At 36.5% G+C, this 19,155-nt stretch overlaps 2 protein-coding genes across 3 annotated transcripts; both read left to right on the top strand.

Annotated features, from left to right (window-relative positions):
- Positions 1–400: 400 nt before the first annotated feature.
- LOC113056717 (RNA polymerase-associated protein RTF1 homolog) lies at positions 401–12,056 on the top strand. Its single transcript, XM_026223539.1, has 18 exons — positions 401–558; positions 2,362–2,472; positions 6,059–6,209; positions 6,295–6,499; positions 6,964–7,081; positions 7,171–7,282; positions 7,411–7,552; positions 8,120–8,297; positions 8,435–8,517; positions 8,599–8,686; positions 8,790–8,897; positions 9,023–9,100; positions 9,209–9,330; positions 9,876–9,933; positions 10,024–10,101; positions 10,177–10,275; positions 10,356–10,470; positions 10,969–12,056. Exons 1-18 carry the CDS (start codon positions 475–477, stop codon positions 11,073–11,075), a joined length of 2,037 nt encoding a protein of 678 aa, XP_026079324.1. The 5' UTR covers positions 401–474; the 3' UTR covers positions 11,076–12,056.
- A 758-nt stretch (positions 12,057–12,814) lies between these two features.
- golga5 (golgin A5) lies at positions 12,815–18,959 on the top strand. 2 transcript variants are annotated; one of them, XM_026223538.1, is made up of 13 exons: positions 12,815–12,991; positions 13,626–14,271; positions 14,983–15,177; positions 15,541–15,760; positions 15,882–16,005; positions 16,099–16,302; positions 16,385–16,552; positions 17,014–17,142; positions 17,303–17,401; positions 17,521–17,743; positions 18,051–18,156; positions 18,254–18,317; positions 18,435–18,959. In XM_026223538.1, the coding sequence occupies exons 2-13, from the start codon at positions 13,629–13,631 to the stop codon at positions 18,513–18,515; spliced, it is 2,256 nt and encodes a 751-aa protein (XP_026079323.1). In that variant the 5' UTR covers positions 12,815–12,991; positions 13,626–13,628; the 3' UTR covers positions 18,516–18,959. The 2 variants fall into 2 exon arrangements, with proteins under 2 accessions (XP_026079323.1, XP_026079322.1); XM_026223537.1 differs by having other exon boundaries at positions 14,956–15,177.
- The last annotated feature ends 196 nt before the right edge of the window (positions 18,960–19,155 follow it).

The following is a 19,155-nucleotide window of genomic DNA, read 5'->3' as shown; positions in this document are numbered from 1 at the left end:
TTGTCACGACAGTTACTTGTTACAGCTATGTTAAAACACCACATTTGAGTGTAACCAAAACACATGTATCATAATTTAAAATACATAATTGAACGAATAAGCATAAAATATGGCTTGGAATGCAACTAAGTCTTACCACTCTTGACACTCAAACAGGTCCGTCATACATCTGTCCTTACCTGAAGTGAAACAAGCACTCTTGCTTTTGGTCCTACAGACAGCAAATCTCTCTCGCAGCTGATTCCTGCCCACATCACATTTAGCGACTAACAAATATCATTATAATTTTCGCCAAATGTATGTGTGCAGATAATACATCATTATTAGATACTGGGGATTTCTGATCCTGTATGTGTAGTCAATGTTTTTTGGCGTAACGTGTGCGCATGCGTAGTATAGTTCTAGCGCCTTTGTGCGGAGGAGTGCGGCGCTGCTGTTTAAACACACACACACAGGGGAGCCAGGCAGCTAACCATGGTGAATGTAAAGAAACGGAAAGGTCGGGTCGTGATTGACTCTGACTCGGAGGATAGTGCAAGCGATGATAATTTGGACCAGGTAGGAATATCGTGAATGTGAACCAAAAACCTCGCTGTTTACCGATCGCTGAGGCACTAAGGTGTCAGAACAGTATGTGTGTGTTGAAGTCCAACGCTAAGTGATGTGGGAAAGCTAGCTGGTTAGCAAGGGCCTATATTGTGGCGTCGTGTTGTTTTTGGGACAATTGCACCTTATTTTTAAATATTTGACGTGCTTTTTGTGGCCACCTGCAGAACGCGGGTAATTCGGCTTTCCAAAAGTGGCCGCGTGCGTTTGGTTTAGAACCTTTTCAGCCTCATGACGTCACAGCGCCGCGGCTAAACTTCTATTTCGGTTGTAGCTGTAGAAATATGACGAGAGACTAGAGAGGACTGAAGATTCTAAAACACGTCCCAGAAAGCAGCTTTTTAATTGGGCAATTAAAAGTCACATGATACGTGAAAATAATGATATGGGGACATACTCAATACAATTCACTGTTTAATCAAAAGAGTTCAAACGAGATGTGTTTTATGATGTGCTGAAAATGGCTAATGGCCAATTGAACATTGTTTTTGGTCAGTTGGCCTTTCTTTCTAAAGTTTTAAACATCCCATAATACAAAGAATAAATCATTTGAATTGTGCTGATTTAAGCAAAGTTCAGTTATGAATTTGAATAAATAACGCCACAATAGTGTTTTCATGATTTTCAAAAGGTGATATAACACAAAGGATAGTGTTATAAATGTATATACATTTAAAAAAAAAATCAAAATATACAAACCTTTCTAGGATTTTACGATGATGATGACTATTAAATGCATCATCATAATCTTGTGAAAAAGTCCATATGAACATCTGTGTGAGGTACCACCATCGTAAAATATAAAATGCATCTGTATAGTTTCTTGTATAAAGACCCAATTTATATTGTAAATATATAAATACATAAATAAAAATTATTGAAAGGTCTAAAACATACTTTAGAAAATATTTGGCTTCTTTTAAGTTCCGCTTCTACTGTCATAGTACTGTACTGTTTATTTTTGTCTGTTTATATCTTAGAACATTTGAATCATTATTTATTTATTACAAATGTTATTTGTTCTAATATTTAAATCAAACTGTTATTTTATTGCATTTTTTAAAATCAAGTTATTTACTTCTTATAGTCTTCTATAATTTGCATATTTTCATTCTATTAAGGATTTGTTAATAATAATCTTATTGTAATAGGAAAAAAAATCTTAATAAATATGTATAGACACCCTAGCACTCCCTTACGGCCTCCTGGAGTCCTGGTCCCTATTAAAAAAAAAAAAAAACCTTGTGTATGGTGAACAAATAAATTTGAACCATTATACGCCCCCTATAGGCAGTACTCTCTAGTACACATCTCGACAACCTGTGGGTTTCATTTTCATTTCAGTAGTGTTGACAAATTACAGAGCTAGCCAGCTAGCAGACAAACAGAGCCCAACACAAACACTAACAGCAGTCTGATCGCTGTGTTTCATGCACTTGAGATTGCATGCGTATGATATGCTGAGAAGTTCAAAAGTGAAAAGCTGAAATGTTATGAATCCTAACAGATTCAATAAGTACCATTTCTCTCAAGCACTGGTCATAATTGGACTAAAAACCCCATGCCCGGTGGAGTTTGACATCTGTCTGTGCATTAGATTCTGTTTAGCTTGTTATCGAAAGTGTTGGGTTATAACTAGCCCCAATCCCTCTGTGTTTTGTATTCTAATACTTCAGAATAAAATTAGCACATAAGCACATAATACTTTTTTAAAGTAAAGAATTGTAACTGTCAATCTTCCTCTGCTCTTTGCAGGAGCTGCTGTCTCTTGCCAAGAGAAAGCGTGTGGATTCTGATGAACAGGAAGAGCCTGTTAGTAAACCTGCCGCCTCCACAGACTCGGAGACTTCAGACAGTGATGATGAGGTATAAAGCCTTTCTATTATTAAATGTTGGTGCAAATTTTTTGGGTCATATCACATTACTTCACAAATAAAAGGACTATGCACTAAATTACCATCACAGTCTTGCTGCATGGTAATAAAAATAATACTAATACTAATGGTATTCCAGGATGCCTGCTAAATCATTTAATCAGCACCTTACCATTTCTGCATATGAATTGCATACCGTCTGAGTAGGTACTATATTTGAAAATGAACAAACTTTGAAATCATTAAAAAAGTATGTTTTATATAGCATCAACATGGATAGTATGAATGAAATTCAGATGTACTAAATCCGCAATGTTTTTATTGTCATGTGACCTACCAGCATCAGTTGCGTTGCTTCACTGGCATTTATAAATTCTCTCCCGTGGCCTCATGGGATATTGTTTGCGTCCATTGAATGTGCACTTCAGAATCATGCTCGGAAATAGTTAATTGGGTACTTTCGCATATTGTTAATTTGGATACTGCTCTTTTGTTGTGCTGTTTTTTTTTTTTTTTGCATACTGTATGATATGGAAAAGTGTTCCATTTGTAGGGTAAACTTATTCGACAACCTGAGGCTTGCTATTTTATTTTTCTCACTTAAGGTTATTTCATGTATAAGCTGGTATTATGAGAAAGCACATTTCTACATTTCGGGATGTTGTGGTCATTTTAAAGGGTCATATGATGTTGTTAAAAAGAACATTATTATGCGTATTTGGTGTAATGAAATGCGTTAATGTGGTTTAAGGTTATTTTCCACACACTAGTGGTCGACCGATGTGTGTTTTTTGACTGCCGATATCTTGGAAAGCAGGGAGGCCGATATAATTTAAAAAAATATGAATATTTAAGAAATTTGAAATCATTTTGCAATGGATTAAAAAGTAAATGTGTAAAAGAAACATGAGAGACAGATTTGTACAAATAAATATTGAATAAAAATAGAATTAAAAAGAAAGTAAACACTAACTAACAAGGCACTATTCTGGGAAGTTTGTGTACATTGGGAATCATATTTTAAAAATAAAGCCAGAGTAACACTCATTTCAGCATACACCACACAGTGAAAATGACATGAATACGACAGTGGGCAAAAGCATAAAGTGCAGCATAATTTTAAATCACGAGTTTAAAATGTACAGCATTAATTTCACACAGACCGACTGTCACGCAGAGAACATGTGATCATGATGGATGCGTATTTTTGTATTAATGCTGACACCAAACGAGAAAGTATTTTAATGTTTGCCTTTCTATTACTAATAGGCCTCATATAAAAGCAATCATTATAATACTTTCTGTATACAATAATTCCTTTGTTTAACCGTTCTATCTGATTATTAGACAGACTTCTATCCGTATCAGACAGAACTGTTAAAGACGACGAATAATAGAGAGAGTGTGAGCACTGTGTGTTCAGATGCTGCTGCTCTCTGCACCGTCAAAATAAAACAGAAGCCAAATAGAAAAACTTATCGGCCTTGGCAATATATCAGTCGACCACTACTGTACATTACTGTTTCTCTTTTATGCCCTGCCTTTCTGAAACGCATATTTTTTTTTTTTTTACAAAGCTCATCGGCCTGAAAAGCGAGGTGTTACGCCCCTCGACATATACTGTTATGGCATACGTTAAGACAAAAACAATCAATCCCATTACAAACAAGCCATTTGTTTCATCCAGTGGGGACATAATTACTGATTATAATGACTTAAGCCTGGCTCACACTGTGTGATTTTTGCCACGATTTGATCGTCTGAGTCAAATCCTAAAAAAGTCCTATAATTCTAGGCTAAAATCAGTTGTTTTTGTTAATTTGACATGTTCACTGACAGCCTTTGCGATCAAATTTTAGCTCTGACAAACTTCTGCCGGTGTAAGAAGATTTGCTGCACAGTCCTGCAGTGTGACATTTCCTACGACAAATCTCATACTAGCTTAATTTTTCAAGACAAGTTATGATCAGAATTAATGCTAGACATTTCTTCCAACCGCATAAACTCCAGCACTTCGTTGCCTTTGCTATGATAAACACCGGTTGCGCTGCTGTTTCATGTGGGTGTATAGTGCTGCTTGCACTATTCTGCATAAATATGCCGGTGTTGTCGCCTTTCATATACTTTTCATGATAGCCAACATTACAGCCCCACGTGCAATACAGCTCACAGTCACTGAACGTGTATGGATTAATAATGTAGAACTTAGGATGAGTATTCTTGAACGCAGCTGTTTTTAATGTGTCTTGACTGTCGTACAGTCTGACATTAATAACAACTGTTATTTCGTACAGTCTGACAAGTACAATCCTAAAGGACTTTTAAAATCTGGCCTTTAATATGTGTTTTTACGTGTTGTATCGCTCTTCATAAACATAAAACCATGTCTGCATTTTTGTTTGGACAAACGACAAATAACAAGCACTACTCTACACCAGCGGTTCTCAATTCCCTGTCTTCACCCTCTTTAACGCCCCTGATTCAGATAATCCGCTCATTACAATTGAGCTCCGTGCATGAACTGTGTTACCATTGATATGGTCTCTACACATTGTTAATTGCTCCATACTCCCTGAGCAGGGGAAATCTATTGAAGTTTACTTCACTTCGGAACATTCATTTATGGATTTGCGCTGGGCAACATTTTCACACACAGACAAGTATGACATCATATACTTGTGTAAATAAATACAATTTAAATTGACGTCTCGTACACTTCAATGCACTTTAAACGAAACATGGCGGAATATTCTGTAATGTCCATTTCACAGGGCGCTTACATTTGAATAGAACAACCATCTGAAGCCATAAGAGAAATATACAAAATATGCAGAGCAGGGAGGCGTGAGTACTGGAATTGAGAATCACTGCTCAAACTCGCGTTTGTATCATCAGTGGAATCCTTTACATATGTAAATGTACTTACAGACTGTGAGTCAGAACAGCTGGCGTTGTAGTCTTCTCTCCCAGGATCAGGAAACAGTCCTCCATAAAATGTGCTCCACACATCTGTATATTTGGGTTCAGCTGTTCTGCAACAGTGTTGTAAATATGACCAAAACCACTGATTTCTAGTTGTTTCCTCTTTTGGAAGGCTAAACAAAGTAGTTTTGCTTCCACAATGAAACCGTGTCTCCACAACATTGCACCGACGGCAACAGTGAGAATTGGCGAGGTTACGACGCCTTTTTTTGCGTGAACATTTGGGACACATTATGCAAATCTTCCCACATTGTGGCGTAGATTTAGGGGCGTGTTTAAACAAGGCATTTAGTGGGGCATGGACGAGTCTTAACTTTTATAAAGAATTTCTCTTTGGGTTTGAGATTTGAGTCTCTGCAACTTTAAAGACCTTCTTTATGCACCAAGAGCTTGTTACACTCCAAAGAGAAAGGAAAACTTAAACGCATCATATGACCCCTTTAAATGGTATCTCCTTAACTAATTGTCATTTTAGGTTTTGATAATTGCAGTGGCAATCAGTGTCTGATTAGGGGAGTTTATTCTGAAAGAAATCATAAGTGTCCATGTTAAATGGTGTTTGTAAATTTAATGTGTTACCGTTATTGATCTGTTAGTGGACTGTCGGAGGCACTAAAACCAAAAAGAAAGGGAAGCCTAGCAAAGGGCCTGAAAAGAAGAACACAGTCAAGAAAAGAAAGGGCAAGGCGGCTTCATCCGGCAGCTCAAATGGAGACAGTTCAGCAGAGAGCTCGGCTCCAGAGGAGGGTAAGGCAGCGATTTGGATTCTGTAATGCTGTGTTTCCCAGTACAACACTGGAACTGGAACAGTAAAGTTGTTTCTTTTTTTAAGGTGAGGTGTCAGACTCTGACAGTAACAGCTCATCCTCCAGCTCAGATTCTGACTCGTCGTCAGAGGATGAGGTTTTCCGGGACGGTTATGGAGATGATTTAATGGGGGATGAGGAGGACAGGGCCCGACTGGAGCAGATGACGGAAAAAGAAAGAGAACAGGAGCTGTTTAACCGGATAGAGAAGAGAGAAGTCCTCAAGAGGAGGTGAGAAGAATTTCAAAGCTCACATCTTGAGTAACCAAGGTCTGAATTTATAGGTCTTAACAGGTACTTCTAAGGAAAGGCGGGACAGAGAAATTAGTCTATATGACATTTTTTTAAGAAAGGGTTATCTCAATTAGTAATTAAGTATAGCTTTTTTTCACAATGTTGTATCACAATATTATTTTATTATTACTATATTTATATTCTATTCGTATTTGTTAATATTTTGAATTAGCCTTTATTTTTAAATGTCAACATTAATTTTAGCTTAGGTTTTTGTAATCGTTGTGAGTGTTGTTTTTTATGAAGCTGAAAATGACTGAAAATTATCGTTTTAATTTTAATTTAAAATATCAACACTGGTTCTATTCTGTGCAGAAACAATTTAAATCTAGCTAAGATCGATAGCAGAATAGAAATAATTGTGCTTGTCAATTAATAGCCTATGTATTTGTCCCAATAAGGTTTGAAATCAAGCAAAAGCTGAAAACGGCGAAGAAGAAGGAAAAGGAAGAAAAGAAGAAGAAACAGGAGGAGGAGCAAGAAAAGAGAAAACTGTCTCAGGTCCCCGACACTCAGGTGGTAAGTAAACTGTGTAGCCGATTAGTCTTTCCTAAAATATAAACGCAAATATGGTGTGATATTCATGTTTTCTCTGTCTATTCATGTAGGTGATGTCCCATAACAAAGAGAGACGGATCAAGAGAGACGAAAAGCTGGACAAGAAGTCACAGGCCATGGAAGAGCTAAAAGCAGAAAGAGAGAAGAGGAAAAACAGAACTGGTATGATTAATTACTTAACGTATCACTATTCTTAAAAAAATAATAAGTAGAATAAAGTGTCCTTTGCAAAAATTAGTATTCCACAGCCAGAGTTGCTAGTGTCTGATCTGTAACCTCTGACATTTCAGCTGAGCTCCTTGCCAAAAGGCAGCCACTGAAGACAAGTGAGGTCTACTCTGATGATGAAGAGGAGGAGGAAGATGATGATGACAAGTCTTCAGTAAAGAGTGATCGCAGTTCAAGGTCGTCATCTTTTGATGAAGAGGAGGAGTAAGTATTAGACAATACATTAACCTTCTTACTAGGGGTGACCCCGAATAGTCAAAGATTTTTTGCTTCGATAGGAGGAGCCTGATTCGACTACCAGACTTAAAGTTGAATATTTGCACAGATGTTATGATCATGCAATTTTGGCTATATGGAGGTGCTCAAATGTCTGATTTTACATAGAACTGCCGGTTTTCTCCCAGTATATGAATATAAATAAATGTGTAAATATTTTCTAAATATATATTGTGTGTATGTTCTTTAAAAAAAGAAAAAAAAGAATATACATATATATATATATATATATATATATATATATATATATATATATATATAACAAATATACACAGTAAACGCAGATATTATATAAACTTTTATTTTGGATGTGATTAATCTTGTGTAAAATTGTGATATTATTAAAATTCAAAATGTTATTTATTCTTGTGATAGCAAAGCTAAAGGCTATTTCAGGTTTATTATCAGTGTTAAAAACAGGAGATTTTTTTGGACACCAGTATTAAAGAAATATAGTGTAATACAGCATTTATGAACTATGCACCTGTATTTTAGGAAAGAAGAGGCTCCGCCCAAGTCCCAGCCAGTGTCATTACCAGATGAACTGAATCGGATTCGGCTGTCCCGACACAAGCTGGAGCGCTGGTGTCACATGCCATTCTTTGCTAAAACTGTCACTGGTTGTTTTGTTCGAATTGGCATTGGAAACAGCAGCAGCAAGCCTGTTTATCGGGTCAGTGAAAAATGTATCATCCCTTTCATGTTATAAACATCTTTAGCAACAATTGCATCCTGAAAGCACACATTTTAAGAAACAGGATTCAATATACTGAGCTATTGATTGACAGTTTCTGAAATGAACTCCTGCAGGTGGCTGAAATCACTGATGTGGTGGAGACAGCTAAGGTTTATCAGTTGGGGTCCACACGGACAAATAAAGGCCTTCAGCTCCGGTATGTTTGCACAAGAAAACCGATTATATATGCCTTAATCTCTAAGTCTTCGACCACTTATGTAATGTGTCATGTTTGCAGACATGGAAATGACATGCGAGTCTTCAGACTTGAGTTTGTGTCCAATCAGGATTTCACTGAAAGTGAATTCATGAAATGGAAAGAGGCGGTAAGTTTCATGCAGTTGCATTTTAGGTTATTAGAATAACTGCAGTCAACCTATGGCATTATCGGATTACATGACAAGTAGTAACCTTGTTGTCGCCCCATAGATGATATCAGCAGGAATGCAGTTTCCTACTCTGGATGAGATCTCCAAAAAAGAGCAGTCCATCAAGGAGGCGGTCAACTACAAATTCAATGACAAAGACATTGAGGATGTACGTCCCAGTGACATCATTTCATATTGTCTATAATATAGGATATTTTGATGGTTGTCAGTTTTACCAGTGTATAACAATGTGGAATTTTTTTATTTTTATTTTTTTTATTTTTTTTTATGCAGATTGTCAAAGAAAAAGACAGATTCAGAAAGGCTCCACCAAACTACGCCATGAAGAAAACGCAACTTCTCAAAGAGAAGGTTGTAATGTTTGTGATGTAACACAACAGTAGTAGACCCTTGTTTGGTGTGTTTGTTTATGTGCGTATTTGTGATCTCATGCTAATCAGGTGTAATTTGTGTGTGCAGGCCATGGCTGAGGAGAGTGGTGATGGAGAGAAGGTAAAAGTACTGCAAGGTCAGTTGAATGAACTGGAGGAGAGGGCAGAAGCACTTGACCGACAGAGAACCAAAAATATCTCTGCCATCAGGTCAGAAACACACATACACTACTACTGCTATTTAAAAAATACATTTTAAAATGTTTTGTTTTTCTGTGATTCAAAGCTGAATTTCTAGAAGTCATTACTGCAGTCTCCAGTGTCACGTGATCCTTCAGAAATCATATAATATGCTGATTTGGTGCTCAAGAAACAATTATTATTATTATCAATGTTGAAATCAATTAATATGAAAATATTATTTTTGAAATCGAAATCTTTTGTAACATTATAACTGTATTTATTGTTACTTTTGATCAATTTGCCGTGGCCTTGCTGAATAAAAGTTATCATTTCTATTAGAGCTGCACGATATTGGAAAAAAAATGACATTGAGATATTTTATTTTTCTTGCTATATATATTGCGATATGAAATCTAATCAAATTTTTTCTTACAAACAAGCCGGGGCTCTCTCTCTCTCTCTCTATCTCTCGCTCTCCCTCTCTCTCTATATTATATTATTTTATTTAAAAAAAAATTTTAACCTCTAACCTGTCCTCTTCATAATTGTTTTTTTCATTTTTTCTTTTCCAGCTATATCAACCAGAGGAATAGGAGTTGGAACATTGTGGAGTCTGAGAAGGCATTGGTGGTAAGTGTTCCTGTCAGGATTTCTTTTGTTTTGAGCTGTTACTCTACTAAGGAACATGCTGGAATCTTAAATGTCTTGGTTGTTTTTCAGGCAGAGGGTCAGAACTCGAAGAACCAGCAGATGGATCCGTTCACCAGAAGGCAGTGTAAACCAACTATGGTGTCCAATGTGAGGCGTCTTTCTGTTTTCTGTTGTTTTTTAGCTCATCCTTTTTTGGTCATTTTAAAAAACTTTCTTCCTCAGGCAAGAGATCCCTCAGTCCATGCCGCGATTTTGGCTCATCTCAACCAGAAGTACGGTTCTGGCTCAGGCCAAGACAACAGCCAGCAGGCTAATAAACAGGTAACCCACACAAACATGCCCTCAGCAACAGGATCCTGTTCTGACCCAGAATTCACTTGCTCAATTTGTTTATTATGCAGGGCCAGCCTAGCCAGAAAGACAAAGACGTTAATAGGCCAAACAGTGACCTCTCAGAGGACCTTTTTAAAGTTCATGACTTTGATGTCAAAATTGACCTGCAGGTTCCTAATGCTGGTAAGTTTGTCTCAGAATCTGATAGCCATATTTGATTTTAGCACAATTAAGCAGTGCAGTGCAATGCATTTTTTTTTAAAGAACTGAATATGTTTGTTCAGCAAGAACATGTTAAATTGATCAAAAGTGAAAGTGAAACCATTTATAATGTATAAATTCTGTTCTTTTGAATTTCTCTTTAGAAAAAGTTTTGAAAAAAAAATCTGTTTCTGGATAATTTTTACATTTGTTTGAGCATCAAATCAGTATATTAAAATGATTTCTAAAGGATCATGTGACTCCAAAGACTGGAGTAATGATGCTGAAAAATCAGCTTTACCTTCACAAGATTAAATTATGTTATATTATATATATTATAATAGGAAAGTTATTTGAAATGGTAGTAATATAGTAAACTATGACCATTTTCAGACTCCTAACTTTTGAACAGTTGTGAATATGATTCTGATCCTATGGTCTGGTGTCTTAAATTTGACAATTTATTTCAATCATCCACAGAAGCGAAGTCTTTGTCGGTGAGTTCAAATGCATTACCTGTTAAAGACGGGGCACCACGCCGATCTCTCAACCTGGAGGACTACAAGAAGAGACGAGGACTCATCTGACCTACATTTTTTAAATCCTCTCCTGCATGATTGGACACCTGTGCCGGAGGTCAACAGCTGCGGCCACCCCTGTGTGTGTGAGTGTGTGTGTGGGAACGTGTGTGTGTGTGTGTGTGTGTGTGTGAGAGCGAGAGCGAGAGAGTGTATAAAGAAAAGGAATAAGTGCATACCTTTAAGACTGAATGTGTCTGAGACTGTGTGAGTGTGTGTGTGTGTCTTTCACCTGTTTGTAAGAGGAAATATTGATGAATAATGATAACTTTCAGGTCTTTTCCTGCAAAGGGTCACTTTTTGAGAGATGAAAAGTCCTCTGCGTTATTTACGGCGTGTGCAGACGTGAGAACAGAAATGCATTACCTCTGATTCTCCTTTTCGTACCAGTGTATTCAGCATATTTTGTCCCTCTCAGAAACGACCCTTTTATATCCAAGCTTGAATATTTCAAAAGGACACTATTAAAAAAAGACAACACACATCTTGTTTTTTTTTTGTTTTTGGAAAGTTGTAATTAGTTGTCAGTAATGTGATTGGGTCTGCCTTGCTCCCTGGTTTCTCCTGAAAACGCTCTGAAGTTTTTAAACAAGCATTTTCTTTTCTTCCCCCCAGCCCATGTGAAATGGGTTGCTAAGACAGCCCTGTTTAACTTTGCTTGCTGGTTTAGAGGCCGAGGAGCCGACCAATCAGAGAAGGAGTCTGAATGACATCACCCCTAAATATAAACGTTTGTTTCATGTAAGACAATGATCAAATAAACGTGTCTGCCATGGACAAGAAAACTTTGAGAATTTATGTATTTTTGTTTTTACTGCTCTTTTTTTCCCCCCTTCCATATCTCTCTGTCTCCCTCAGAGCTGATGTAAGTGTTAATGACCATTAATTATTGATGAAGTCTTTTAGTCCGTTCTCGTATCGTTGTGGCATGCCTTGTAAATAAGCGATCTTGAGTGAGTCCGACTGAATAAAGGAGGAACTTTTTCATAACTCATGTGTTTGTGTGTTTACTATTCAGATGGCTCTTTTAGTTTAAATTATCAAAAGACATTTAATGCAGTTTACAGATGACTTATTGTAATATTTGGGTCATTAAATTTTTTTCTGTATCCTTTGATTTCTATAACTTTTAAAATCTTTTTGTATTTCCCAGATTTTAGACCCAACAACCTACTTATACCACATAATTCATTACATGCATTGAAAATACTTGCTCATGTTTGTACTGCTGTTTTCTGAACAAAAAAGATGTGAATTAATGGAGGATGGTGTCATTAAGTAAATGTTGTGCTAGATAAGAAATATAAGACTAATTGGATGATATTAAGAATGCACTAAAATCCTATAAATAATTACCAATGTAGATATCCCTCGAAAACGTTTTTTTTTTTTTTTTTTTTTTTTGAGACGTTTTGATTAGAGAAACCATATACACCTGAAATATTTGGAAGAAATTTCTAGTTTTTCATATTAGAAGTCTGCAGAAGAAATGTCAAAGTAGTCAAATATTTTACCATATATTGTATTCATATCCAAATTAAGTAATCGATTTTGAATGAATATGATTTCCATATTTTAAATTATGAGTTTATCTCTTATATCGACATACATTTAATAGGGCATAGAGATAACTCACAGAGATATACAATATTATATACTATTATAAAAGAGTACTGACCCAATTACAATCAGGCACAGCAACATCATTTAAACTTTTCTAATCAGGCAGTGTGAAGGGCGCACTGTTATGGGTCCTTCGTATAGTTCCTGGTCCACGTCGGTCTGGGTCAGGATGAGTACCAGGATAAAAACAGTCACCATTAAACGATCAAGGGACGGGTAAACACAATTTCCCCTGAAATCCTCCCAAACATCCCTATGCAAGATTTTCTTACCGCTTTCTGAGAGATCGAGAGCCCCTTCAGGTACAAACATATGACCTTAAATGCAGTTATTGGGCAGAAGACGTGCAGCTGACCATTTTGTGGCTAGCACTGTAACGTTTCTGTCATGTTTTAGTGGATTTACACTACAAATTAACAAGTGCAGTTTTAATCGATAATTAGTCGAAGTGTAGCGGATAGTAATTTAAAAGTGACAGATGTCAGTATTGTGTAAATACACCGTGTTAAATGGATTTAGATGCAATATGTAAACAAACTTTGATCAGGGATAACTTTAAAGAAATGTAAACTACAGATTGATAATTATTGCTGGAATATGCTTAATATAATAAATTGATTTAACATTTATAAGTGTGTTAATGCTAGAGACTATAAGAATTCATGTTTACTGAGGAGGTTATAAACTGGATGTGAAGTATACTTTAAGGGATGGGTTTTGTTTTCAGCTTATGTTTGCATTGAAGAAGTCAAATATTACAGATATGACTCTTCAGTGTTGGTCTCTCAGGTACAAAAATGATCTGTTTTTCTAATAAAAAATGGGAAATTATAACTTAAAAGCACGAAAATTTAGTTAAGTTGTTCAATGCAAGACACTAGTGTAACACAAATCATGTCATCACTTTAATCTCTGCATGCATGTTTTCATTTCCAGAGGATGTCTTGGTTTGTTGATTTTGCCGGGAAGGCAGAGGACTTTCTCAATAAAGTGGACCAGGGTGCAGCCACCGCTTTGACTAAAAGCACTCAGAATTCCTCCCTGTCCTTCAACAGCCCTGACAGCACAGATTCGATCCAGTATGACTCTGCGGCTTACAGCTCGTCCCAACAGCACAGGGACTCACAGATCTCCTCCTCATCCCATGGAACTTCAGCTTTGATCTCTGCAGTGGCTGGGAACATAAAGAAATCCAAAGCCACGGTTTTGGCCGGGACAGCTAATGTCTCCAGCACTATGCCTTTGGGATCTAGCAACAAGGCAACATCCAACTTTGTGCGACCCAAAAAGCCAGAAGTAAATGATGATTTGCTCTTTGACTTTTTGAATAGTTCGGACCCACCGCAGAGTGAAAGAAAGGAGGTCCGAAGAGAAACTGTGTCCAAAGTTTTGGGTCCATCAGGTGGGTCAGCTCAGACCCAGACGGCCCCTATTTCTTTGGCTGGTGACCTGCAGATGGGACCCTCTGTTACTTCAACCCCATTGTCAACCCAGGGCCTGTCCAGAAATTCCAGCCACAGCTCTCTCTCAAACAGCTCACACAGCGTTAAAACAGAGGATGGCTCCAGAGACCAAATCCAAGGTACAAAACATACATCATTTGGGTCGTTGCATTGATCTGAGAGCAATAAATTTGAGCTATTTTAATTTTTTTATATCAATGCAGGTTAACAACATTTGATTTGCTCCCAAAAATGACAAATATTTATAATTTTGTCTTGGAAGTACAGTTAAAATTTTTTTATAGGGATGGTTTGTGTATGCACAATTGTCTAGTTTTTTTGTGTGTGTCTGATAAATTTTAATTAAATGCATTTATTTAATCATGAAATGGCAAAAAAGATAAAATGTAAATGTAATAAATAATAATAAAAAACTATATAGCCATAGACAAAAAAAAACCCAGTAAATTTACTAAAACTAAACTGCTAAATAAAAATACTAAATAAAAGAAATTACTAATAAAAATACTGAAAACAAAATCTAAATATTAACAAAATATATAATAGTAAATCACTGATAATAAAATGACATGTATACTATTTTTAACATTTTGCAAATATATCATGTAAAAACTAAAATCAATAACTTTAATGCTAAAAATGCATCACAGTGTTACAGTATGAAAATTTTATATTGATTTTATGATCTGTTAAAGTTTGGATTTAACAGTGTTCTACTGTTCAAAGATGCACACCTTTACTACTGTTTTAATAGCATGTAGTTCATCCTCTTTGAACTTTCTTATTTTATATGTTCCGTCCAGCTGATGTTCATGAGGGTTTGAATCCAGGGTTGGATGTTCCTGCAGAGGCCCAGCCAGTGCTGGAGGTCCCACCTCAAGAGCTTCAGCAGCAGCAGCAGCAGCAGGGCCAAGAGCAGGTGATCTCCAACCTTCGTCTTGAGAACCAGCTTTTACGCAATGAAGTCTCTTCTCTCAACCAGGAAATGGCCTCTCTAATCCAGAGAGCCAAAAACATGCAGGAAGGTGAGACATGTGTTTTAAGTAAAATACATACTGTTATAGTATTTATTAACATTTCAATTTTTATAATTTCAGTTTTCATTTTAATGTAATTATTTTGTTTTTTTTCCTCATTTTATGTAATTTCTTTTCTATTTCTATTTAGATTTCATCTATTTTATATTTCAGGTGTTATCAGGTTTAATTACTTCAACCTAAACAATTTCTTTCAGTGTAACAATTCCACTTTTTCATCTAATATTTATTTTATTTCAGATGTTATTTCAATTAATTAATACAAAATGTTAATAGTTTCAGTTTGAATTAACAATAACAACACTGCTATGAAGTACAAAACTTATATGATTAATTCCTCTACTTTTGTAGAGGTAAACCTTTCTAGGGCTCGAGCTGAAAAGTGGAACTCTGACCAGTCTCGCGTTGATCACATGGTTCGAGAGCTGAGGGCGCAGGTTGATGACCTCACAGAAGCCCTGTCTGCAAAAGATGGTCAGCTGGCGGTCCTTAAAGTACGACTGGACGAAGCAGATCAGCTACTGAAGGCCCGAAGCTCTGCCCTGGAGGAGGCTCAGAACGAGAGGGTCAGGTGGGTTTCTTTGACCATTCACAGAAGCAGAAGAACATTTCCTGTTTAGTTGGAAACAAGCTGATCTATATCTTCTCTAATCTGAATAAACCAACCTCTTTTGCTGTTTTACATGTTTTAGGATTATTCAGGATCAGAGTGAGGGAAGCAGTCTTCAGTCTCAGGCTTTACAGACATTACAGGACAGAGTAAGAGATGCAGAGGCAGCAGTGAAGAGAGAACAGGAGAGCTACAGACAGATACAGGTGAGTAAACTGGCATCAACCAGGATTTATGTGGTAAACTCCATCTATGGATCTGATAGATCTTAATCACGTGCCATGTAACATTTCTCACAGAGTGAGTTTGCAACACGACTGGCGAAGGTAGAGTCCGAGCGGCAGCAGTTGGCGGAGTCATTAACAAACGCAGAGCGTCGGGTGACGGAAGAGAAACAGAGAGCTGAGGAACTACTTCAGCAGGTCAAGAGCGCCCGATCCGCAGCAGAGTACACCAAACAAGAGCTTCAAGACTACAAAAACAAAGCCTCACGCATATTACAGGTCTCATTATTTCTTTATTTTCATGTCACTTTTTATCTCTGTTTGATGATGGCATGGAGGATGATGGTTGTTGTTCCTCCAGTCTAAGGAGAAGCTGATCAGCAGTCTGAAGGAGGGCTCGGGTCTGGAGGTCCTGGAGGGGGCCGGGGCTGGGGTTGAACTCGAAGAGCTCCGTCATGAGAAAGAGCTACAGAGAGAGGAGATTCAGAAGCTACAGGCCCAAATACAGAGCTTACGAACAGAGATACAGGTGAACATGCAAGATTTAAGTTAAACGCTGGGTCATATGGCCTAAAATCCTGATATTTTTTAGCCTTTTTAATGTATACATAGTATTTGTATTTATATTTCTGAAGGCTGAAAGATCAAAATATGTTTTTTTTTAAATAAAGGCCGTAATTGGTAAAAATCTTTCACTGAATTAACATTTCAAAATTGGATGTATTTTACAGTTATATTTGTCACTATAGTAGTACATTTTAATAAATAACAGTTATCTATATCTTTTTTTAAGATACATTTTTAATTAATAAACATTAATAAATAAAACAATTTTCCTTTCTCAAAACATGTATTAAAAATGATTGGAAATATAAATATCATGAATATTTGATTTTATTAGCCAGCTGTAACAACCTGACACGGGCCTCTCAGACAAACAGACGATGCAAACACACACAGCATATATGATTTTCCTTGTGTTTCCTTTAGGATCTGGAAACCCAGGCACTCACAGAGACAGAAAACTGGAGAGAACAGCTGGCAGAAGTACAGGAACAACATGCCCAGCAGATCAGAGCCAAACAGGAAATGGAAGCAGAACTGGAAAGATCCAAACAGGTACATGATTAAGAGAGAAAATAATAATAATAATAATAATAACCTTGAGATAGCACATCCAAGTTTTTAGAGTGGGTATACAGTATTGTGGTTTGTTACATTGTTTTATAAAAAAAAGATTATTCTGAATAATGAGTAAATGTTGATACATTTAATGCAGGAACTGCAGTACATTGAGGAAGAGCATCATCGCACTAAAATTACCCTTCAGGGCCGCGTCAAAGACAGAGAAGATGAGATCCAAAAGCTTAGAAACCAGGTACCCATGTAGGAATAGCAATTAAGGTTTTATAATAAAATATTTTATTAAAGAAACTCCTGTGCACCTGCTCCAAGTTTTCTGAATATTTATTGTGAATGTTACAATTCCTCTGCTAGCTCACCAACAAGGCTCTGAGCAACAGCAGTCAGGGGGAGCTGGAGGGCCGTCTGCACCAGCTGACAGAGACACTGATTCAGAAGCAGACCATGTTAGAGGCCCTTGGCACAGAGAAAAACTCTCTGGTCTTTCAGCTGGAGAGAATGGAACAGCAACTGAAGAGCCTGCAGGGTGGTCAGAACAACAGCTCAAACATCAACATGGCTGCCATGGAGGGACCAGGTCAGTGAACTGCATGATGGGAAATTCCAGAAGGAATGATTTTATGGGACAAAAGAATTAAAAATTAAACTAGATTTTTTAACTAATTATTATCATTAACCACAATTAAAACTGAAAGTATAAACACATTGAAATCAATTAAATGTTGTGTAAAATTATAATTAAACCAGAGTAAAACAATTTTCATATTAATCATAAAATCAATGCTGAATCGAACCACTCAACTGTAGCTTTTTGTGTAGAAAAATTTTACTTTTGATCATTTGAAGCCCAACATGATTGTGTGTGACTGTTTTTGTGTGTATAGGTGCTAGGCAGAGGAACACATCAATCCTGTTTAATGATGCAGACGGACCAGGTACAGGAGTGTATGGGAAGGTTCGTAAAGCGGCCAGCACCATCGACCGCTTCAGGTAATTGAGTCTCTGGAAATCCTTTCTGTGTGTGTTTGCTAAATGTATTTTAAAGTGCCCCAATAGTATTAAAATGTGTTTTTATATTTTCCTTCAGTATACGTCTAGGAATCTTTCTCAGACGTTACCCCATGGCCAGGGTTTTTGTTATTATTTATATGGTGAGTACACAGCACATTAAGGAATAGTTCAAAGTTACAATGAAGAATTTCAAGTTTTAAGAAAAATCTGGATAAGGTTGTCTTTATTTATGTTTCTTAATCTGTTTTTCTATCCAGGCACTACTACACCTTTGGGTAATGATTGTCCTTTTGACATACACACCAGAGATGCATCTCAATCATCCTGACGGGAGATAAAGGACTTTCTACCTGTAATAACACAATAATCTGTTTGAGATTAGTAAGAGTTAATAAAGGTTAAGCTTAGGGAAATTTCAGGCTGCTGTACAGAGGCTCAGTATGATTCATCTTCAGTTTGCACAGACATGCTGTTGGCAGTTCTTTCTCTCTCTCTGTCACTCAGTTTCGCTCATCCCATTTCCCCTCCATTTTTGTTCTCTTTTTGCCCATACATGATTGAATGCTTTCAGTAAAATTTGGTTTGAGTGTTGAGAACAGTATAAAGTGAAATATTTAAGGTGTAATTTAAAGGTGTTTTTATTCCATTGAGAATCTTTTGGCTTTTATTCGTCTCTGTTTCATGCTAATGTAATCATGACTATTTTTGTTACAGGAAATAACAGATTGTATTCCTCACACCGTAAAGCAGATTTAACTTAATAAATATGAACATGGACATAATCTTGATTCTTTCAGCTTCTTTTTTGACTCTTTTCTTAGAAGTACTCAGTGTGATAATGAGGAAAATTTGAAAGTTACTACAGTAAGTGTATTATTATATTTTATAATTTATTATTATAATAAAAATAGCAATTTATTACCTAATAAATTATACATGCATGATTATATATTATTCAAAGGTTTGGGTTTGGTAAGA

This window comes from Carassius auratus, chromosome 38, assembly GCF_003368295.1.
Source record: "Carassius auratus strain Wakin chromosome 38, ASM336829v1, whole genome shotgun sequence".
NCBI classification, from domain to species: domain Eukaryota; kingdom Metazoa; phylum Chordata; class Actinopteri; order Cypriniformes; family Cyprinidae; genus Carassius; species Carassius auratus.
The sequence above is the reverse complement of the archived record's forward strand: the minus strand, read 5'-3'. Positions and strand labels throughout refer to the sequence as shown.